This window comes from Bos indicus, chromosome 6 (assembly GCF_029378745.1).
Source record: "Bos indicus isolate NIAB-ARS_2022 breed Sahiwal x Tharparkar chromosome 6, NIAB-ARS_B.indTharparkar_mat_pri_1.0, whole genome shotgun sequence".
Lineage (NCBI taxonomy): Eukaryota > Metazoa > Chordata > Mammalia > Artiodactyla > Bovidae > Bos > Bos indicus.
The window spans coordinates 98,156,296-98,177,952 of record NC_091765.1 but is presented as its reverse complement, the minus strand read 5'-3'; the positions used below and the strand labels follow the sequence as shown (position 1 = coordinate 98,177,952).

The 21,657-nt window shown below is 43.6% G+C and overlaps 1 protein-coding gene across 1 annotated transcript in view; it reads left to right on the top strand.

Annotated features, from left to right (window-relative positions):
- Positions 1-21,657, top strand: part of SCD5 (stearoyl-CoA desaturase 5) — a 176,173-nt gene that overhangs the window by 111,772 nt on the left and 42,744 nt on the right. Inside the window, exon 3 of the mRNA XM_019963013.2 lies at positions 18,825-19,030. Within this exon, the coding sequence (XP_019818572.1) occupies positions 18,825-19,030 (206 nt within the window). The remainder of the gene's footprint in view (positions 1-18,824; positions 19,031-21,657) is intronic.

Genomic DNA, 21,657 nt, shown 5'->3' with positions numbered 1-21,657 from the left:
TGGTTGTTCAGCAGTGAGTTGCAATTTCGGAGTTCTCAAAGAAGATGAGCGCACATCCTTCTTCTCCATCATTTTGTGTAGGGGAAAAAAAAAAAACCTATAGTTAAAGCTGTGGTTTTTCCAGTAGTCATGTTTGGATGTGAGAGCTGGACCATAAAGAAAGCTGGGTGCCAAAGAATTGATGCTTTTGAACTGTGATGCTGAAGAGTGCCTTGGACAGCAAGGAGATCAAACCAGTCAATCCTAAAGGAAATCAGTCCTGAATATTCATTGGAAGGACTGATGCTGAAGCTGAAGCTCCAATACTTTGGCCACCTGGTTTGAAGAACTGACTCTTTGGAAAAGACCCTGATGCTGGAAAAGATTGAAGGCAGGAGGAGAAGGCGATGACAGAGGATGAGGTGGTTGGATGGCATCACCAAGTCAATGGACCTGAGTTTGAGTAAGCTCTGGGAGTTGGTGATGGACAGGAAGCCTGGCCTGCTGCAGTCCATGGGGTCGCAAAGAGTCGGACATGACTGAGCAGCTGAACTGAACTTAAAGAATATCAGGGACTTGTTGAAGGTCACAAACTAGTTAGTGGATAGACCAGACTGAAACTCAAGTCTCCTGACCCTTGGCTTACACACGGATGTTCTTTTGTGATGCTCAACAGTGTGACTTGTAAGCAACTTTTAGTTGGATCTTGTTCTTTTACCCACCCCAACAGTCCCTGTCTTTTGATTGGTGTATGTAGACCATTCACACTCAAAGTGATTATTAATATGTGTGAGTTAATATCTGCTGTATTTCTGCTTGCTATTCATTGCCCCTGTTCTTTGTGTCTTTGTTTTCCAGTCATTTTTCTGTCTTCCCTGATTTTATTTGAACATTTTACAAGATTGTATTTTCTTTCCTCTCTTGACATGTCAATTATACTTCTTTTCAAATTCTTTTAGTCATTGCTCTAGAGTTTGCAAAATACACTTAAAGGTAATCTGAGTCCACTTTCAGATAACACTGTACTATTTCATGGTACTGTGCTAATATTCCCACTTACTCCTCCTTGTCCCTTATGACATCACTGTCATTCATTTCATACATCCATAAGCTATAATCACCAATTTTATTTTTGCTATTATTATTGCAAGTCAGTTGTTGTCTATTAGATCAATTAGGAATAATAAAAGTTGAAGGTTTTATTTTACCTTCATTTATTCATTCTCTAATATTCTTTCTTTGTGTAGATCTGAGTTTCCAACCTGTGCCATTTTCCTTCTCTGTAAAGCATTTCTGTCATTTCTTGCCAGGCAGATCTACCGGTGACAAATTTCTTCAATTTTTGTTTGTCTAAGAAAGTCTTTATCTCCCCTTCACTTTTTTTTTATTTTATTTTTAAACTTTACATAATTGTATTAGTTTTGCCAATATCAAAATGAATCCGCCACAGGTATACATGTGTTCCCCATCCTGAACCCTCCTCCCTCCTCCATCCCCATACCATCTCTCTGGGTCGTCCCAGTGCCCTAGCCCCAAGCATCCAGTATCGTGCATTGAACCTGGACTGGCATCTCGTTTCATACATGATATTTTACATGAGTACAGAATTCAAGTCTGTGGATTTTTCTTTCAACATTTATGATAGTTTACTCCACTTTCTTCTTGCTGATATGTTTCTTAAGAGGAAACCCCGTATACCTGGTGTAATTCTTATCCTCACTTCTCTACAGGTAAGGTTTTTTTTTTTTCCCCTCACTCTTTGGTTGCTTTCAAGATTTTCGTTTTGTCTTTGATTTTTTTCCAGGTGAATATGATACGCTCAACAATAGATTTTTTGCTATTTATCCTGCTTAGTGCTTGCTCTCTGAACTTCCTAGATCAGTGGTTGGGTGTCTGTCTTTAATTTTAGAAACATCTCTTTCAGTCATTATTTCTTCACATATTTCTACTGTTTGTTCCTTCTTCTCTCCTGCCTACCCTCTTTTGCTCTTTCCCGCCTTCCCTCCTTTTTCTCCTTCCTTCTCCTTTTGGTATCCCATTACACACAACTTACACCATTTATAATTGTCCCACAGTTCCCAGATACTCTGTTGCAATCTTTTCACATTTCAGTTTGGGGAGACTGCCATCAATATGTCTTAAAGTTCAGTGATTCTTTCCTTAGCCATGTCCAGTCTAGTGATGAGCCAATCAAAGGCATTCTTCATCTGTTACAGTGTTTCTGACTTCCGTCTGTTTCTTCTCATTCTTTCTTAGACTTCCCATCTCTCTGCTTATAACATCCCTATGTTCTTGCATGTTGTTTACTTTTTCTATTCAAGTCCTTAGCACATCAATTGTAATTATTTTAAATCGCCAGTCTGATAACTCCAACATCTCTCTCATATCTGAGTCTGGTTCTGATGCTTGCTTTTTCTTTTAAGATGGTATTTTTTGCTTTTTTGACATATTCCATAATTTTTTGTTGAGAGGTGGACATGATGTACTGGGTAACAGGAACTGAGGAAATAGGGTTTTAGTGTGAGATTTTTTTGTTTATCTGGCTAGGAATTAGGCTGTGTTACTGTGTGCAGTATCTGTGGTGTAGTATCCAGTGACCTTCTTTTTGTCCCTGAGTGGCTGGCTTTTCCTAGAGACTTCTTAAACAGGAGTTAAGGCTTTCAGTTCTTTCAGTTGAATCCCCTGTTGTACAAAATCCTTTGAAGGGACGCCTCCTCCATCCCATGATTAGGTGTCAGTCTTCCATTGACCTGGAGCTGAGTATTTCCCTCCCCCGCCCCCAGATTAGTCAGGCTTTGGTAAAATCCCCATTGATTAAGCTCTGCTGAAATAATTTCTCTTAAGAACAGATCTTGCTAAGGGGAACAGAGAGCTCTGTCTTGTATTTCAAAATGTTTACTTTTCTCCTCCTGCTGGAAGAGCAAGGGGATTTTTCTTGGTTGATCATCGCGAGAACCTGGCAGGCCTCCTGGAGGGAAGATTCATGAAAGTGTGGGGGCGCCTGGACTGGACCGCTAAGAGTTTTTCACTCTCACGCTCGCCCACACTAAACCTCCAGCAATTCATCAATTACAGCTTAGAGTATTGCTGCCACGCTGCTGCCAGCTGCAGGCTTTTCCTCCTGGCCTCTGCTCCTGCTGGTCTGTGATTCTGTCTGTCCATCTAGGCTGTGATTCTGTCTGTCTGTCTCTCTAGCTTTTGGTGCAGCAATTTGCCTTGTGACCTCAATTCTCTGACAGATCTAAGAAGACTTGTTGATTTTCAGTTTACTGGGCTTTTATCTTTCTTGTTCCAAAAGATGAGAGTAAATACTTCCAAGCTCTTTACATGTCAGACCAGAAAGTGGAAGTTGCAGTGTGATTCATAAATACAGTCAAGTGAATCTCAGAGTCATGGGCCATGAACTTTGGCAATTATATAACAACAAAAGAACAACAGTTACTGAGCACTGACTACATACCAGCACTTCATTTAGTATTTTAGTCATCTGACAATACCCGTACAAAGATACTGTTCTTTTCCTCGTTTGACAGATGAAAACATTGAATCTTTCCAAGGACATACAGATTTAAGTAACAGAAGGGGAATGCACATGCAGGCACCTTAACTCTAGAGGTCACCCTCTCATTGCAATGCCCTCATGCCTCTCCCAGCATTCAAGTGTCTGTTTATCTTTCATTTGGCAGATACATGTGCCAAACGTCATTTCCAGCACTGGAGAAGAAAAGGCCAAGGTCTCTGTTCTCATGAACATGTATATTCCAGTGGGAGAGAAAGCAAATGAACAAGAAGTGAATAAATAAGCTTATTCAGAAAGAGATGGAATTCTCTAGGCCAGAATACTGGAGTGCCTTTCCCTTCTCCAGGGGATATTTCCAACCCAGGGATCGAACCCAGGTCTCCCACATTTCAGGTGGATTCTTTACCAGCTGAGCCACAAGGGAAGCCCAACAAGTAATGAATAGACAAGTTTATTTAGAAAGAGAGAAGAGCTGAAGAATTGAAACACAGTGTATGATAAAAAATGCCAGTGAGGGCGATTCCTTTAGAGAGAATGGTTAGAGAAATTGTCACTTAGGGCGTGGCCTGAGAACTGAGGCGTGAGGGAAGGAACAGGTAGGCGAAGAGCATTCCAGATAGAAGGAGGAGTCAGAAGTGGGAACAAGTAATGCAGGTTCAAGGAGGAGCAAGATGGCCCGTGTGACTAGGCCACGTGAGTGAGGGAGAAAGTGGTCATAGGAGAGGCCAGAGAGGAGGGCTGGGCCACACCAGTGCAGGGCTCTGCCAGGAGTGGCAGGGAGTTTGGATATTCTTCTAAAAGCCCTGGGGGCACTCCCCTGTTGGTCCAGTAGCTGAGACTCTGTGCTTCGAATGCAGGGGGCATGGGTTCAATCCCTGGTCGGGGAACTTAGATGCTACCTGCCATGTGATGTAGCCAAAAAATAAAAATAAAGCCCCAGGAAGGCACTGCAAGCTTTTAGGCAGTGGAGTGACATGCCTCATGCATTTCGATGGCACATATGAGCCTCAGACCTCAGACCACCGTCATGAGACCCCAAAGATGTTGTACCAGATTCAGGATCGGGGACCCACCCCCTAAGGCTGGGTCTCTCTGGGGTGTGCATTCAAGGAGGGAGACTGCATGTGAGGCAGTGCCCTTGAGGACAGCTTGGGGTGTTAGCAGCAGCATGGAGTGACCGTTGGTTAGAAGGAGAAGAAAACCCCAGAACATGCCACAGGCTTAAGAATCCTGAAGCTTACATGGTTCTTGGGTCCTGACTCTCAGTGCAGAGCTCCTCTGTCAGGTTCTACCGCCTTCCCTAACAGCTACCCTAGTTTCAGATGTACAGCCTTTCTTCCACATGGCAGAAACATGTTCTCCTTCTGTTGAGATGGGTGGATGTGGTTGGTTTCCTCCCACTGTGTCAACAGCCATCACAGAAGTGGTCCTGACCCCAGTGCCCAGAGAAGACTTCCCGATATGGTTTTGGAAGATGACTTGCATGCCTGCCTCACACCATCTCCTTCTTGAAGGGCATCTTGCCCTCCTGGTCACCTCTGGTATCAAGTAGAAATAGGGCTTCCCAGGTGGCTGCCAATACAGGAATAGCAGGACACGCGGGTTCAATCCCTGGGTCAGGAAGATCCCCTAGAGGAGGAAATGGCAATTGTCTCTGGTGACATATGGATTCGTCAAAGCATTGTTAAATACATGCTGCTTTGTGACTCCATCAGGATTGAGAGACACTCCGAGAGATGACGGGGAGGAGGTGGGAGGCAGGAAAGAGAAGAAATTCTCCCAGGGCTACTGCATAGGGCCCAGCATTGTCCTTCCTTCTGGTAGGATAAACTACATATTTCCTGCCAAGAAAAATGTACCATTTAAGGTAGAGATTAAGATGACTCTACCCGCCTAAGATGCTTCACCTCCTTCTTTGTTATGGATCTAGGTCAGTGGAAACAGGTGACGTGAGGGAAACTGTCTCAAGGGAAGGAAAAGGTGATCGACTGAGGTGGCCTGAGAAGAGAGAGTAACTGTAGATGGACATGCCAACCAATAAGACTAGTCTGGTCTCTCGTGTTACTCTTCCCAAATATAGCAGAGGCTTTTTATAAAATCTTACCCTCTTTGCACTACAGATGTATTCCTAAGCATTTCAAGGTGATTAAATTTTGTAAGCAAATAATGACAGACTTTCAAGGCATACAGAGAGTTTTTATTGAAAGAAACACTTGGTAAAGTTGAGGGTATTTTTGCAAACAAATAGCCACCAGATTTTTACTGATACATGTGAATTTGGTTCCACACCTCTATTGAAAGAGATTTTAAGATGAATATTAAAATGAATACCTCTATTTTAAGATGAATTTCACATGCAGTTCTGTCCATTTGGAATCTGTCTTGAAACATATTTTCAAGCTAAATGTTTCTTTCTCCTTTCTTTTCACACCTAAGATGTTTAAAAGTGCAGAGACAGGGCATCTTAAGAGTATTCTGTCCCTACCCTCTCTTCACCTCTCTCCCCACCTCCACTCCCCCCCTGCCAGTCTTTTCTGAAACCACAAAAGTTTGAAGCTGAGGGACATTAAAAACTAAGTCCTATCCCTTTTCTAACAACTGAAAAGTGCTGAGTCACTCAGTTGTGTCCGACTCTTTGCAACCCTGTGGATGGTCGTCTGTCAGGCTCCTCTGTCCATGGGGATTCTCCAGGCAAGAACACTGGGGTGGGTTGCCATGTCCTCCAACAACTGAAAAATGAAGGGCCAAATATCATACTTATTTTTGTTTATTTTTTCCACATTTTCTCCAAAAAATGCTGGTGGGCGTTGAAGGAGACTGTGTCATGGTGCAAGTCCCTTACAAGCCATTTCTCTCTGTACCTGCCACCAAGCGTTGGGGCGGAGCCAGCAGGTTGTCACCGCTCAGTCTTCACTCCACTGCTCTCCTGCCAGACGCTCTTATGTTGCTGCTTTCTAGGTTTCCCAACCCACTGATTATTTTGCATTTTGGATGATTTTTCTCCCAGCTGCCTTCATTTGCATTTTGCCTAAATCAAATCTCATTGTGATAATTTCTCTTCCTATTTCTAACCTCTTTAGATCCATCTGTGTTATTTCTCTGTCCCTCAATGATGTCTGCAGCACCCCCTAATTTGGCACCAACCAAAAATGTTATTAAATGTGTACGGCTTGTTCCTAGTCATTAATGAAGATGCTAAATAAAGCTAGAGCTAACAGCTACTTTGGAGCCTTCCTTTAGCTGCATCCCCCACCCGATCCCCATAGACTCTGAGCTGTTTTTCATCTCTGGTTCTTGTTTATTAAAGTTCAGGCTTTTCAATCATACTGTTCTAGTTCCTTCCAGTGCCAACCAGAGCTCTTGTCACAGGAATGTTTCAAGGATGCTGTTTTATATGCTTTATTAAGCTCCAGAGGTACAATAGCTACAGAAGTCATTGAATCAAGAATTTTAATTAACAGTAAAATTTATAGTTTCATATGCCGGAGGAAATTTTTCGCCTTTTAAAAACTCTTTTGCAAGGCAAACACATTTGATTACCCTTTATCTTCTCCTATTTATTCTTTAGAGCTTTTTATGTAAATCTGCTAGTTAATTCTCTTTGAATTTAAAGGTGCATAAACCATTATGCGCTGGTGAAGAACACAGGCTATGAAAATGAAATGGCCCTTGTCATGAGAAACTTATGATCTGCTAGAGCAGGCTAGATTCATGTATAATGAAGAAGGACTCTATCCAGATGATGTGGCATTAAATTGCTTGAAAGCTTCAAACTGACTCTTAGGGCTGCAAAAATAGAAGTATGGGTTAGGGTATTAGGATAAAGCCTAATGCAGAAGGAAATTTTTGAGCTGAAAACTCAAAAGGTGAAAAGGATTTGCATTGGCAAGGAAGAAGGGGAAGATAGGGAAACATTTGAGCAACAAGGGCACCCCACTCCAGTACTCTTGCCTGGAAAATCCCATGGACAGAGGAGCCTGGTGGGCTGTAGTCCATGGGGTTGCGAAGAGTCGGACACGACTGATCGACTTCACTTTCACTTTTCACTTTCATGCATTGGAGAAGGAAATGGCAACCCACTCCAGTGTTCTTGTCTGGAGAATCCCAGGGACGGGAGAGCCTGGTGGGCTGCCGTCTGTGGGATCACACAGGGTCAGACACGATTGAAGCAACCTAGCAGCAGCAGCAGCAGCAGAGAGAAGGACTTCTCAGGTGGTGCTAGTGGTAAAGAACCTAACTTTCAAAGGGAGATATAAGAGAGGTAGATTTGATCCCTGGGTTGGGCTTCTCTTGTGGCTCAGCTGGTAAAGAATCTGCCTGCAATGTGGGAGATCTGGGTTCAATCTCTGGGTTGGGAAGATCCCCTGGAGAAGGGAAAGGTACCCAGTCCAGTATTCTGGCCTGGAGAATTCCATGGGCTTGTCCATGGGATTGAAAAGAGTCAGGCACAACTGAGAGACTTTCACTTCACTCACTTTGGGAAGATCCCCTGGAGAAGGGCATGGCAACCCACTCTAGTATTTTTGCCTGGAAAACTTCCACGGACTCAGGAGCCTGGCAGGCTGCTGACCATAGCGTCACAGAGTCTGACATGACAGAAGTGACCTAGCACAGCATAGCACTGAGAGAGAGAAATGATTGTGACATACTGCATCGAGTCCCTGAGTAGTAGAACATCGGTCTGATTGGAGAAAAAACTGGCGTGGCGCATTGCAGATGTACGGCATCTCTCACCGGACTGTATGGCATCTCTCACCAGATGTGTCTGAGGCATCTTAAAACCAGTGTGCCTTGAATCAAAGTTGTTACTCCATCCTCTCCCCGAAACCACTTCTCTCCTAGTTTTGCCTGTCAGAAATCTGGGTGTCTTCCATGATTTCTCTAGCTCCCCAATCATCCCTCACCCAATATTTTAGCCCATCTCTTTAGGTTCTGCTGCACAGTTGTATCTGCATGCTTCTCATTTTTGCCACTCTCTAGTCTTAGCCTGGACTACTGCAAAAACCCCACACACGTGTCTTCCTCCTCCAGCAGTTGCCCTTCTCCATACCACAGCCACACAGAACTTACTGAAAATGAAACCACTCTCTAACAAGAAAAGAAAATATTTGAGTGACTGAGCGGTCCCTTTGAAGTGAAATCCAACCTTGTTATCATGACATAGATAGCCTGGTATGGTCAGGCTATTACATACCAGTGCTTTTTCCACGCCATGTGGGTGCACTTCAATATGATTCTAATTAACCACTCACATTGGCTTCAGATACACAAGGAAAGACACAACTTTGCTGGCAAAGGTCCGTCTAGTCGAAGCTATGGTTTTTCCAGTAGTCGTGTACGGTGAGAGCTGGACCTTAAAGAAGGCTGAACACCAAAGAGTTGATGCTTTTGAATTGTAGTGCTGGAGAAGACTCTTGACAGTCCCTTGAACAGCAAGGGGATCAAACCAGTCAATCCTAAAAAAATCAATCCTGAGTATTCATTGGAAGGACTGATGCTAAAACTGAAGCTCCAATACTTTGGCCATCTGATGCAAAGAGCTGACTCATTGGAAAAGACCTTGATGCTGGGAAAGATTGAGGGCAGGAGGAGAAGCGGGGGCAGAGGATGAGATGGTTGGATGGCATCACCGACTCAATGGACGTGAGTTTGAGCAAACTCTGGGAGATAGTGAAGGACAGGGAAGCCTGATGTACTGAAGTCTGTGGGGTCACAAAGGGTTAGACACGACTTAGTAACTTATTCAAAAAACAACACAAGGGAAAGCCCCTCCGTATGGGCACCCCTACTTCATATGCCAGCCACAAGCAGGAGTCTCCAGGCCCCTCATACCTACAGATTCAGGAGTTCCCACAATTCCCTCAGTTTAATAATTTGCTAGAACAACTCACAGAACTAGAGAAAGCGCTATACTTACTCTTACAGTTTTATTATAAAGGGTACAAATCAGAACCAACCAAATGGAATAGACACACAGTGGGAGGTCTGGGAGGATTCCTCATGCAGAGCTTCCTCGCCTCTCCCCATGAAGTCAGGGGCCTCACTTTGCCTGCCTATCTGTGGGTTCACCAGCCAGGGAGTTCCTCTGAACCTCAGCATCCAGAGCTTTTACTGGAGTTTCATTACAAAGGCTGGGTTGATTAAATCCTTGGCCATGTTACCAAGCTCGATCTCCAGTCCCCTTCTCCTCCCAAAGTGCCAGCACTCTAATCATATGTTTGATCTTTCTGGTGACCAGCCCCAATCCTGAAGCTATCCAGTGGTCTGTACTGAGTCATCTAATTAATGCAGTAAAGTCACTTCTATCATTTAGGAAATTCCAACAGATTTTGAAGCTCTCTGCCAGGAACCACTGGGGACAGGTATATCTTTATTGTCTCACAATACTTCTCAGATCTCATCTTACACCACTCTTGCACCCCACCCACGAGACATGCTGGTCTTCTCTTAACTCCTGGACTGTGCCAACTCCTTTCCTCTCCCTGAGACAATTCCTTCTTCCCTATTTCAGTCCTGCTCTACCTCCCCCAGCCTAAGAATATATGTCCAGTACAATGGACATGAACTTGGGCAAACTTTGGGAGATGGTGAGGGACAGGGAGGCCTGGCAAGCTGCAGTCCATGGGGTCGCAAAGAGTCGGACACCACTGGGCGACTGAACAACAACAACAAGATTATCTGATTAGAAAGCCTTTGCCTGTCTCAATGTCATCCTTTTATCTCTCCATACTTATCTGCTTCATGGGACTAATTCCAATCTGAAATGATTTGATTTATGTTTATGCCTCCATAAAATGTAAACTCCTTGATGACACAGCCTTGATTGTCTTGTTCCTTCTTTATCTTCTAGCACATACCAACATTCAGTAAATATTTATCAAACTAAAGCAAGTGGGAAAGTGGGAAAGATAATAATCAGGCCAGTTGAAGCTATTTGATTGCTAAGAAGAAGTGTTTAGGCTTGATGAGAAAAGTGATATGGTGAAGTTGTCAGATCAGAAGCAAGAGAATGATAGATATTTGGGGAGAATGAGTATGTGAAGTGTGATCACAGTTTATCAATTGTATTGTGGAAGGGAAAGGACTAGAGGCAGGGGGCCCTTCCAGGAGCCCAGGTAAACTGATGGAAGTCGGAACAAGGGTGGTGGAGTACGAATGGAGTCAATGGGGGAAACTGAGGTTTTTAAGAAAGATGCCCTTGACATTTTTTCTTTTTAGGTTTAACTTTTTATTTTGAAATAATTTCAAACTGACAAAAAAGTTGCAAAAACATTATGAAGGACTCCTGTGTACCTGTCACCCAGATTCACTCATTGTTAATATGTTGCTTCATTTGCTTTATTATTCTCTTTCTTTGTGTGTAGAGTATGCATTCTTTTGTGTTATTTTTTCATGAATCCTTTGCAAATAAGCTATCAACTTCATGCCTCTTCATCCCTAAACACTTTAGTGTGCATTTCCTAATGGGAAAGACATTTCACAGTGACACAATGCTTGTACCAACGCCAGGGAATTTAATGTTGATACAGTACTGTATCCAGGGTCCTAGCCCAGGAACCAGCTCAAGATCCTGCATAACAGTGAGTTGACCTGTCCCTTTAGTCCTTTTTATTTGGAATAGTTCCTTGGTCTTTGAAGGTAGACATTTTTGAAGTATGCAGGCCAATTATTTTGCAGAATACTCCTCATTTTTGGTTTGCTCAAGTTTCCTCATAACTTCACTCAGATTGGGCACTTGGGGCAGGAATGCTACATTAATGATCTTGTGTCCTAGCATCAGACAAGAGGCCCATGATATCACTTTGTCATATTATTCATGGTATGAACATAAATCGCTTAGCTAAGGTAGTGTCCACCCTGTTTCTCCAAGGTAAGATTACTATGTTTCCATTGGTAATTAATGAGTAATTTATGCTGAGATCCTATGAGCCGATGTAATATGTTTTTTATTTTAATCAACCTTTTGATTTTAGTAATTTTAGCACACCTTGGTGAGTCTTGCCTGAATCAGTTATTGCCAAGACACCTGCAAAATGGTGATTTTTCTAGCTCCATTATTTTTTCTACATTTGTTGGTTGACATTTTACTTCTTAATTATTTATTGTGGGTTCATGGGTTCTTATTTTATTAATCCATTCCTGTTAGTGTTCATCTTAACACACCCACATTATTCATCTGAGTACCCCAGTGTGTTCAATGGGAGCACTGCAGATGGGCTCCTGGGTCCTTTTGACAGGTCCCCATCGTATTTTGGAGCAATTCCTTACTTTCTCCTGTAACAAAATATACCAAGTTCCTCTTGTGCTTTTCCTGCCTTTGTCCTGGCACCAGCCATTACACTGAAGAGTTCTGATTCCTTTTCAGTGGGGAATGTATTTAAAAACCGAGATCTGGGAGTGAGGTGTATCTGTGGTGACTGGACTGTCATTGTTTTCCAGGTCCTTTCTTCCCTGAAGTTTTGACTCATTGAGTGAGAGAGATCTAGGTTAGGAGACTAAACAGTGGTCACCTCACAGACCAAAATCATCCAAAACCCAAACTGGAAAGATTCACAGAAGGCAAACGAGTGAACCAAGGTGCTGGTGCTAAGTCTGATTCTTTGCGACCGCATGGACTGTAGCCCACCAGGCTTCTCTGTCCATGGGATTCTCTAGCCAAGAATCCTGGAGTGGGTTTCCATGCCCCCCTCCAGGGGATCTTCCCAACCCAGGGATGGAACCCACGTCTCTTATGTTGCCTTGATGGCAGGCGAGTTCTTTACCATTGAGCTACCAGACAAGTCTACCAAGAGGACTGCCCAAGCCATCTTAAAAATGTGTCTTAAAAATATGTCTTACACAAATATATTCTTTGTGTAAGAATTTAAGTAGTGGAGGAATAAAAGAAAACATGACTCACCCCTGCAGTCTTTACGTTTTGTCAGCAAACACTTTTTAAATGCTAAAACTGGTTTTTCAATGTTCACCGGCTTCCGAAACTTCCCCAGGCCAGACGGCAGGTGGGGACTTGTTCTGTCGAAGCTGCCATTTGCCAGGTGGTGAAGGCTGACGCCAGGCCTTCTTGGGGACTTTCTGGGCCCTTCTTACAGATTGTCAGTGTTATCTGGAGGGAAATCAATACTGACCTGGTATCAACTGTGGGGAAAGCACCGAACGTCCTTCACTGTTTGAATAGCGCAGTGTTGTCATCTGAACTGGGGGAGATGAGATTCAGACTTGGAGACAGAGATAAAGTCTGTTTCGAATGAGCCTTCGGGTCCCTGAAGAGTGGCGGCCACAGCGTCTTTCCCTGTTTGACCCCCTTGATAAAATGACTCCTTTCTCAGACAGGATGCCGTTACTCACAAAAGACTCACATACACACACACTCTAATCTAAAACTTGCCAGTTCAAAGCTGACATGTTGGCCCTGGTTTCTTTTTCACTGCTGACTGGAAACGAAGGTGTATTACGAATACAAGTTGGAATTACCTGGGGGTGTGTTTTGAGACCACCTGGTAGACGTTCCCTTTTGGAATTGTAAGCAGCTGCACAATTGAATTAGGGGATGGAACAGCCACACGGGTGTCTGGTCAAAAGCAAGCATCTGTTTGCAGTACCTCTAGGGGAAAGGCAGCCAGTGATGCCAGTCTCAGCAAGGAACTCTGCTCAATGTTATGTGGCCGCCTGGATGGCGGGGGTGGTGGAGTTTGGGGGAGAATGGATACATGTATATGTATGGCTAAGTCCCTTTGCTGTCCACCTGAAACTATCACACTGTTCATCGACTGTACTCCCATACAAAATGAAAAGTTAAAAAAAATGATTCTGGTCTTAGATCTGTTGACTGGGCCAAGCCCAGTGCTGTTCACACTTGGCCTTCATCTTATTACCCAGAGCAAATGAGGTGGGCCTTAAAAGACAGGTTCCCCTACTGCCATTTAGAGGATTAGACTCAAGAATTTATTTTCAATATAAAAGGAGATTGGGAGAAAAGTAGTTCTGATTCAGCAGGTTCTTCCTAATCTGCTTCAGTGGAGCTTTTGAGATTGATTACTCAAGTCCCAGAGAACACGCAAAGGCTGAGCTTATGGAGTAATATCACATAATTGATCACAGGATCAATTTCCATTTCTACAGTCTCAGCAGGGACCCGGTTAGGGACATTATCTATGATGGAGTGACGTGATAAAGGTACAGGACCCAGGGTGGGTTTCAGCGAGGGCACTGTCCCTGTACTTGAGTTGGGATAGGTTGATCAGTGCTCATAAGAATAGAGATCAAAGAAGCGTGGTATAAAGATGCATCACTGACTGCCTTGCTAGGTGAGTATTACTGCCTCATCATTTTTTCCTAACATGGGGCTGGTGGCAGAAGCTGATTGTTTTGATTCAGGCATATAGAAACTTAAAAATACTTTGTTACCCTCATATTACAGAAGAAAAACTTGATTATTTTAAAAATGTAGAAAATACAACAAACAAAGAAAAAAGTTAAAAGTCATCCACTGCCCCACTTTCTAGGGAGAACAGCTATAAATAGATTGACATATACTTTAATGTTTTTCTACGCTTAAATACATATTTTTATCAAGAATCCATTCATTCCTGCGTTCACGCTCTTTCGTGTCTGACTCTTTGCGACCCTATGGACTGCAGCTCACCCAGCTCCTCTGTCCATGGGATTCTCTAGGCAAGAACACTGGAGTGGGGCACCATTTCCTCCTGCAGGGGATCTTCCTGACCCGGGGGCCAAACCCGTGTCTCCTGCATCTCCTGCACTGGTAGGTGGATTCTTTACCTGTGAGCCACCAGGGAAGCCCAATGCATTCATCACTCTATCACGTACTTTGTCTTTCACTTAACGACTTTCCAGCTCACCTCTCCATGTCAATACTGCAGTATCCTTTTTTTTTTGTCAGTTTTTTAAAAAGATTTTTTTGGTGTGGACCATTTTTAAAGTCTTTATTGAATTTGTTACAATATTGCTTCTATTTTATGTTTGGGTTTTTATTTTTGGCCCTGAGGCATGGGGATTCTTAGTTCACCTGCCAGGGATCAAACCCACACCCCCTGCATTAGAAGGTGAAGTCTTAACCACTGGACCACCAGGGAAGTCCATTTTTGCTAGTTTGAAATACAAAACCAACAGATGCTCTTGTTAAAAATTTCTGAGTATAGAATAGAAAGTATTTCTCCTACCTTCCAGTCTTCCTTCCTTCCTGTAACCCTACGACTGTGTACTTCATGTTTCTCTCCAGAAAATTTCTATGGACACACACACAAATAGTATTCAATTAATGAATGTATCACAAGGTAGTAAGTAAAATCCTGTTATGTGGAAAATCAGGGTTTTTCCAAGTTCAGTGAACATCTTTGTGATTAAGCATTTGCACACAGCCGTGATTATTTCCCTGAGATAAACTCCAGAAAACAAATCGCACCATTTTAGTACGTCTGATATGTGCAGTGCATTCGCCTTTCATTTGATTTATGCCAGTTTCTCACTGTCATCCATAAGCAACTTTGACTTTTTAAAAATCTTTAAAAGTATAACACATATAGAAAAGAGCCCAAGTCATGGGTTAAACCTGCCCTGTCCAATATGGTCAGCACCAGCCACACGTGGCAGCTGAAGTGTGTAACACTAGAAATGTGGATGGTCCAAACTGAGGTATGCTGGAAGTGTAAAATACCCAGTTTCGAAGAACTGGTCCAGAAAAAAGTCCTGGGAAATATTTCGTTAATGATTTTATGCTAATAATATATTGAATGACATTTTGGATGTAGTCTGTTTAGTAAAGATATATGAGTAAAATTGATTTCACTGGTCTAATTTCACTGTTTTAGTGCAGTTACTAGGGAAATGCAAGTCACACGTGTGGCTTGCACTGTATGTGTCGTGGACAGCACAGAGTAGGACCCCGTACAGACCCTCAGATAATAAACCCGCCACCGAGGGATGCACTCCTGATAGGCTCTCTTCCTCTCCCACTCCTCCCGCCCTACGCCCACCTGTGCCTCAGTTACAGCCAGCGCTCTTAGAACTAATGTAGCCCCCTTCACCACCACCAATCCTCTGTCGGGTTCAGGTCAGTCGCTCAGTCATATCCGACTCTTGGCGACCCCATGGACTGCAGCATGCCAGGCTTTCCTGTCCATAACCAACTCCCGGAGCTTGCTCAAAACTCATGTCCGTCGAGTCGGTGATGCCATCCAACCATCTCATCCTCTGTCTTCCCTCTCCTCCTGCCTTCAATCTTTTCCTCTGTCAGGAATGATCAGTAAACACGTGGTGAATGCCCACTTTTGAAGGTAATGGGGTACTAAGACCGTAATCTACCAGAACCGACCAGGAGTACAAGCTCTAAGTTGCATCATTTTTAATTGATTGGTGAGAAAGTGTATGTATTTCGACTTCAGAAATTGCTGCTGGAGTCAACATCATGTTTCTGCTGAAATGTGCACACAGAGAATGGGCAGACGGAATATGCAGGCTTGACGGACAGTTCATTGACGGAAGGCTGCCATCTCTTATCAGCCCTCCGCTTTCACTTCCTTACTTATTAATTGTACCAGACACACCCTTGGTGCACACACCTTTTCATCAAACACGAATGCTGTTCCCATATTGGCTTCCACACCCAACCTGAAGTGTGGAAACAAAATGCAGAGAAGTAGGAAGAAAAAAACCCTAGGGATTAGCGTGTGACTCTTGCTTCCTTTCTGTCCTATTGTTGGCTTATGTCTTGTTCTTTGAGTCACTTTTTCATTGGACTCAATTTTAGAGTAAAAAATAAATAAAAGATTTTTCAAAGTACATCATAAAGTATTTGGGCTCGATTGTATGCTCAATTATTTGGAATGTGGCCAAAATCCTTGCTTCATTCCATTGCTTCACTCAGAGTAGCTTCTGTAGGGAAGGTCTCCAAGGTGAGAGAAATTAAAGAAACATCTCTGCTGCAACTTGTCCTCATTTTCACTCTTTTGTTGTTGTTATATCATGCTTAATTTTATAAGAATAATGTTTCTAGCCCTTTAGAGCTCTCCACTTAGTTTTTATAAAATTGCATTTTAATAAATTCAAGAGTCAACATAACCTTTTAACAAGAAAAATGAGACTTCTCTTTCAAAGATTCCCTCTCCCCTGAACTTGAAGGATAAGGGAAATATCTTATTGAAATGAATGTGAACTAAGAACGGTAAGAGCTCCATCTTTGTTCCGTGATTAAACTTACTAGATGAACTTGAATACATATCTTCTAAGCCTTAATTTTGCCATCTGTGAACTGGGGACAGAGTGTTCCCCCTTCTTCCTATGTTCAGATGGGTTTGCAATAAAAGCAATACATTGGATGAAAAAGTAATAAATTATTCCCCAGGCTGCAGTGATCTTGACATTTGCAATTCCTTCCTGACTCGATTCTGTGATTAAAAGTAATGAATGCTTTCACTCTTTCCAACCACTGTGTTTCAACACACTGGTAAAATTTAAAGACCTCTTTCTTATCACAGTAAGCCAAGCTATAATTTTCACGTTACACAGACTTCTAAGCACCTTTTTTTCCTATTTGTATTCAAAGCTGAGCATATCCTTCTTAAGGTCTTTCTACTTTCCCTCTTTGTCCCATTACCAAAGTGTTAAGCAAATTTTTAAAGTTATAAGTTAAACAAGATTGAATCACCTTCCACCAGCACTGGGTGAGCCAGAGACACACACACATACAAAACTCCATAAATCCTTTTCTGATTAAAAGAACTGTTAAAACTTTGAGAATAAAGCAGTTCTCTCTCTTCTCATCATTAGGAAGAAGCCAATATCTGTGCAATGACAGATTCCTAATGAAAGCATGACTCAGTACTGAATAATACAGTATAAAACATTATTACCTCTTTTTAAGAGGCTTATACACGATATACATTTATTTTTATTTCAGATTATAGTTGACCCCTGAACAACTCAGATGTTAAGCCACCTATAATTTTCCGTTGCCTTTTCCTGTCTGTGGTTCCTTTACATCCTCAGAGTCAACCAACCTCAAACCATGAAGTACTATAGCATTTCCTATTGAAAGATATCTGTGTATAAGTGGACCTGTGCAATTCAAACCCATGTTGTTCGAGGGTCAGCTGCAATTTTCCTATCAAAAATGCTACTTCCCGACTTAATTTGCCATTCTCAAAGTTTTGAAAGCATTATCAAATAAAAGCAGAACAGAGTATAAGCTGAAAAAATTTATAGATCTCTCTGGCCCATGGCTATAGCTAAGGTTTCATTAACAGTTTCAGCTGAAATACTTCCTCAGATAGCTCACCTACGACCTCCAGACCCTGACACTGTCTCCCATCATGAGGTCAACAGCTGATCCCCCATGTGTGCCTGAGCCCCGCCCCATCTGTGGGTTTGGCAGAATCTGCTGGACTCCGACGTGTCTGCTTCTCTGGGCACCAGAGTCTCTCTTGGGATTCCAGTGAGTGCCGCCTGCCTCTCCACATGGGATGCTGCCAAGCAGACCAGATTCCTCAAAGAGCCAAGTCCCCTCCTTCCTGTCTGTGACACACTGTTAGAGCAGTCCTCAGACAATATTATTTGTGCCTTGGCATTTTGCAGAGATTTGGTCAAGCAGCTCTTTGGGTTTTTACTTACTGACTTCCTCTTCTCTGGTGTGTTGGGCAGGAAGCCCATTGAAGAGAAGGACGAAGGACAGAGAGAGTCAGGCCAAGAACTAATCCCCTTCTATACTCAGGGTTGCCCCTTTCCTTGAGGATGAATGTCTCTTTTCTGGACATGAATGATCTCCCAGTGGGCTTCAGTAGTCCCCACCAGAACTTTCTTCTGGCTTCCTTACTAGTTCACTCAACAAGCCGGAACCTCCTACAGTGGGCACATCCTAATTCCCTCGTGGCTCAGTCAATAAAGAATCCGCCTGCAATGCAGGAAACCTGGGTTCAGTCCCTGGGTGGAGAAGATCCCCTGGAGGAGGGCATGGCAACCCACTCCAGTATTCTTGCCTGGAGAATCCCACGCACAGAGGAGCCTGGCGGGCTGCAGTCCATAAGGTCTCACAGAGTTAAACATGACTGAAGTGACTTAGCACACATGCAAGGATGAGCTAAGATGCCTACTAAGTGAGGATGTGTTTCTGTTTGGGTGAAAACCACCCCAAACCAACCCCCGGGGATTGAACTTGAGGTTGAGGGACTGTGAGCTGAGGATGGGAGCAAGTCTGCCAGTGGTGAGGATGGAAGTGGGGGTGGGAGTAGGCAGGGGGTGGGGGAAATTGGGGAACTTTCAGGAAACACCGGGGTGCTTGATCCCTTCACTCAGGTCTGCCTTCTCCCTGCAGAATGACATCTTCGAGTGGTCGAGGGACCACCGAGTCCATCACAAGTACTCGGAGACGGACGCTGACCCACACAATGCCCGCCGGGGCTTCTTCTTCTCCCACATCGGCTGGCTGTTTGTCCGCAAGCATCGGGATGTCATTGAGAAGGGGAGGAAGCTTGACGTCACCGACTTGCTGGCTGACCCCGTGGTCCGGTTCCAGAGAAAGTAAGTGAGCAATCACCATTGATGTCCCTGAGGGACAGGACCCAGAGTCAGAGCCCAGTGGGGTGTAATAATATCCCCAGGCAGTTCCCCTGCAGATTGGATCTTCTTAGGGTCGCTCTCTGTTGATTCATTCCCTTTTGATCATGATGTTTTTCTCTGTTCACACATTTGTTTTGAATTTGACCTTGATTTTGAAATGGAGTTCCTGTAAGCCCACTTGTCGTTTCTTTCCGACCCATCTGCGTGACTGATTTCATGGAATGTTTCTGTTGTTTTCCTCACTCGCTCGTCCATGTTTCCCTGGGCTGGCGAGGAGGGCAGAGGATTTGCTTTATTTTAGTGACACACTGGACTCCAGCGGGACTGGCCTCCCTCGAGGTCCCCTGCTGTGTGCTCCGGGAATTCTCCCCTCCCCCACTCCTGGAAATGGTAACACCGGAAGGTTTCTGTGCAGAGAAAACATGCCCGGGTAACAAAGAGCCTCAGAGTGCTTGTGTGCACGCACGGTGTCAGCTGAGCGGTTTCAGCCCATCAGCATTTACAGGGTGAATCTCCTTTCAGCAACCCGCCGGTGATAGCCTGCCTGTCACTGTGCGGCAAGTGGGGAGCATCCAAGGTTCACATTTCCACTAGGAAGCCGGCTTGGAGATCTGCAGAGTTGGCAACAATGTGTTCATGTTAGTTGCTCCGTCATGTCCGACTCTCTGCGCCCCTGTGGACTGCAGCCCACCAGGCTCCTCTGTGCATGGGATTCTCCAGAATACTGGAGTGGGTTGCCATTGCCCTCTCCAGGGGATCTACCTGACCCAGAGATTGAACCCAGGTCTCAGGCACTGTAGGCAGATTCTTTACCATCTGAGCCACCAGGGAAGCTCATGTTGGTTTAAATCAGCAGAGTTGGCCACGATGAGAGCACTTATAAATAGATTCCTTGCCCCCAAAACAATGGATTTATGTGCACAGAGAGATGATTTGAGGACGGCATTCTAGTGAGATCCTTGAGTTGGTATGGTGGACAAATGGTCCCTGGATACCATCTCCACTGACAGGCAGGAATCATTTGAAGCGTTCTCTCAAACAGAATCTCCTGATAATGGAAATGGAGTCTGTACCTTTGACGCAAAGTTCCTTGCGTGAGAGGAAGTATGGCTTAGAAATGTGCCCCTTTGATCCTTAGCCTCTCTTCTCACATCGAAGATGGTGGTGAGAAAAGGGAGGGTGGAAGAGAGATTGCACAGGCCTGCACTTGAGCACCTCCACAGCCTTGCAAAAGAGGTGACTGCTCTCAGGGCTCAGTTTTGGCTGTAAGATGGGGGTAACAGTAGTACCTGTCTCTTAGAGCTTTTGTGAGGACATAATGAAAACAAAAAGGATGGGAAATGCCTGGCACATAGTATAGATTCATGATGACTCACGCCCTAGGCAGGAGCTACTCCAGTCCACCCCCTGCTTTCTTTTTTTTAAGGTGTGCTGGGTCTTTGCTGTGGTGGGCTCAGGAATTGTGATGCCTGAGATTAGTTGCCAGCATGTGGGACGACCTTAGTTCCCCAACCAGGGATCAGACATTTTGTCCCCAGCATTAGAAGGAGGATTCTTAATCACAGGACCACCAGGGAAGTCTGCGAACCTTTGCTTCTGTTGGCTTCATCACAGGCTGTTCTTTGTCTCCTCCATACAGTTCTTTCAGGCGGATGCAACAAGTTATCGATAGCCAAAAGTTTTATAGCAGAAAATAATAAGATGCTTGCAATTAAATGACTTCTTGATTCTAATTTTTTTATCATGAGGGTAAAATAGAACAATCTGCAGAATTCGGAGAAGTAGAAAGAAAATCACCCACCGTTCTAACACGTAAACACAACCGCAGTTTAGATTCTATAATATCTTCTACATTTATGCATACATTTGACATATTTTTACATGATGAAAGTCATACTGCTTATGTAATTTTATGTCTTGCCTTTTAACTTCAGATTATGTTAGGCACCATTATCAAAGGCTGCATGGGTTCACTGAGTGTCAGAGTTTATTTAACCATCACTCCGCGACAGGATATGTATGTCGTTTCCAATTTTGTGATATAAATGATGTTGCTATACAATTAGTAATGCTTTGGGACAATCAGACCTTAGATTAATTTGAAGAGCTCAGATGAGAAGGCAGAGGATCTTCTATTTTATTCATGAGAAGTGAGCCGAGTATAATAGTGTGGTTTCTCTGAGCATAAAAATAGAAAATTTTTTTCAAGTTTTCCCTTTTAAACAATGTGGTAATATGATTCATTAGGTGTATACTCGTGGTACGTATGTCCAAAGACTATCTCTAAAGGCAGGCAGAAGAACAAAGACTGTTTCAGCATGTTCCCTGAATAGATGTCTGAGAACATCTATCATTACCAGTTCAGTGACCGAAGGATTGCAGTATCAGAAATCATTCATTCACAGTATCATTTCATGTATCATTGAGCTCCTGCTGGAAGTCAGAGCCGAGGATACAGTCTTAAAGATTGGTCTCAGTTCCCCCAGAGTTTGCAGACTAGCAGGGAACCCACAAATTAACTTACAGATAATTATATTCTACAGGGAGGAGACTGATATATAATAGGGTAGAGTAAGGCACCATGGGAA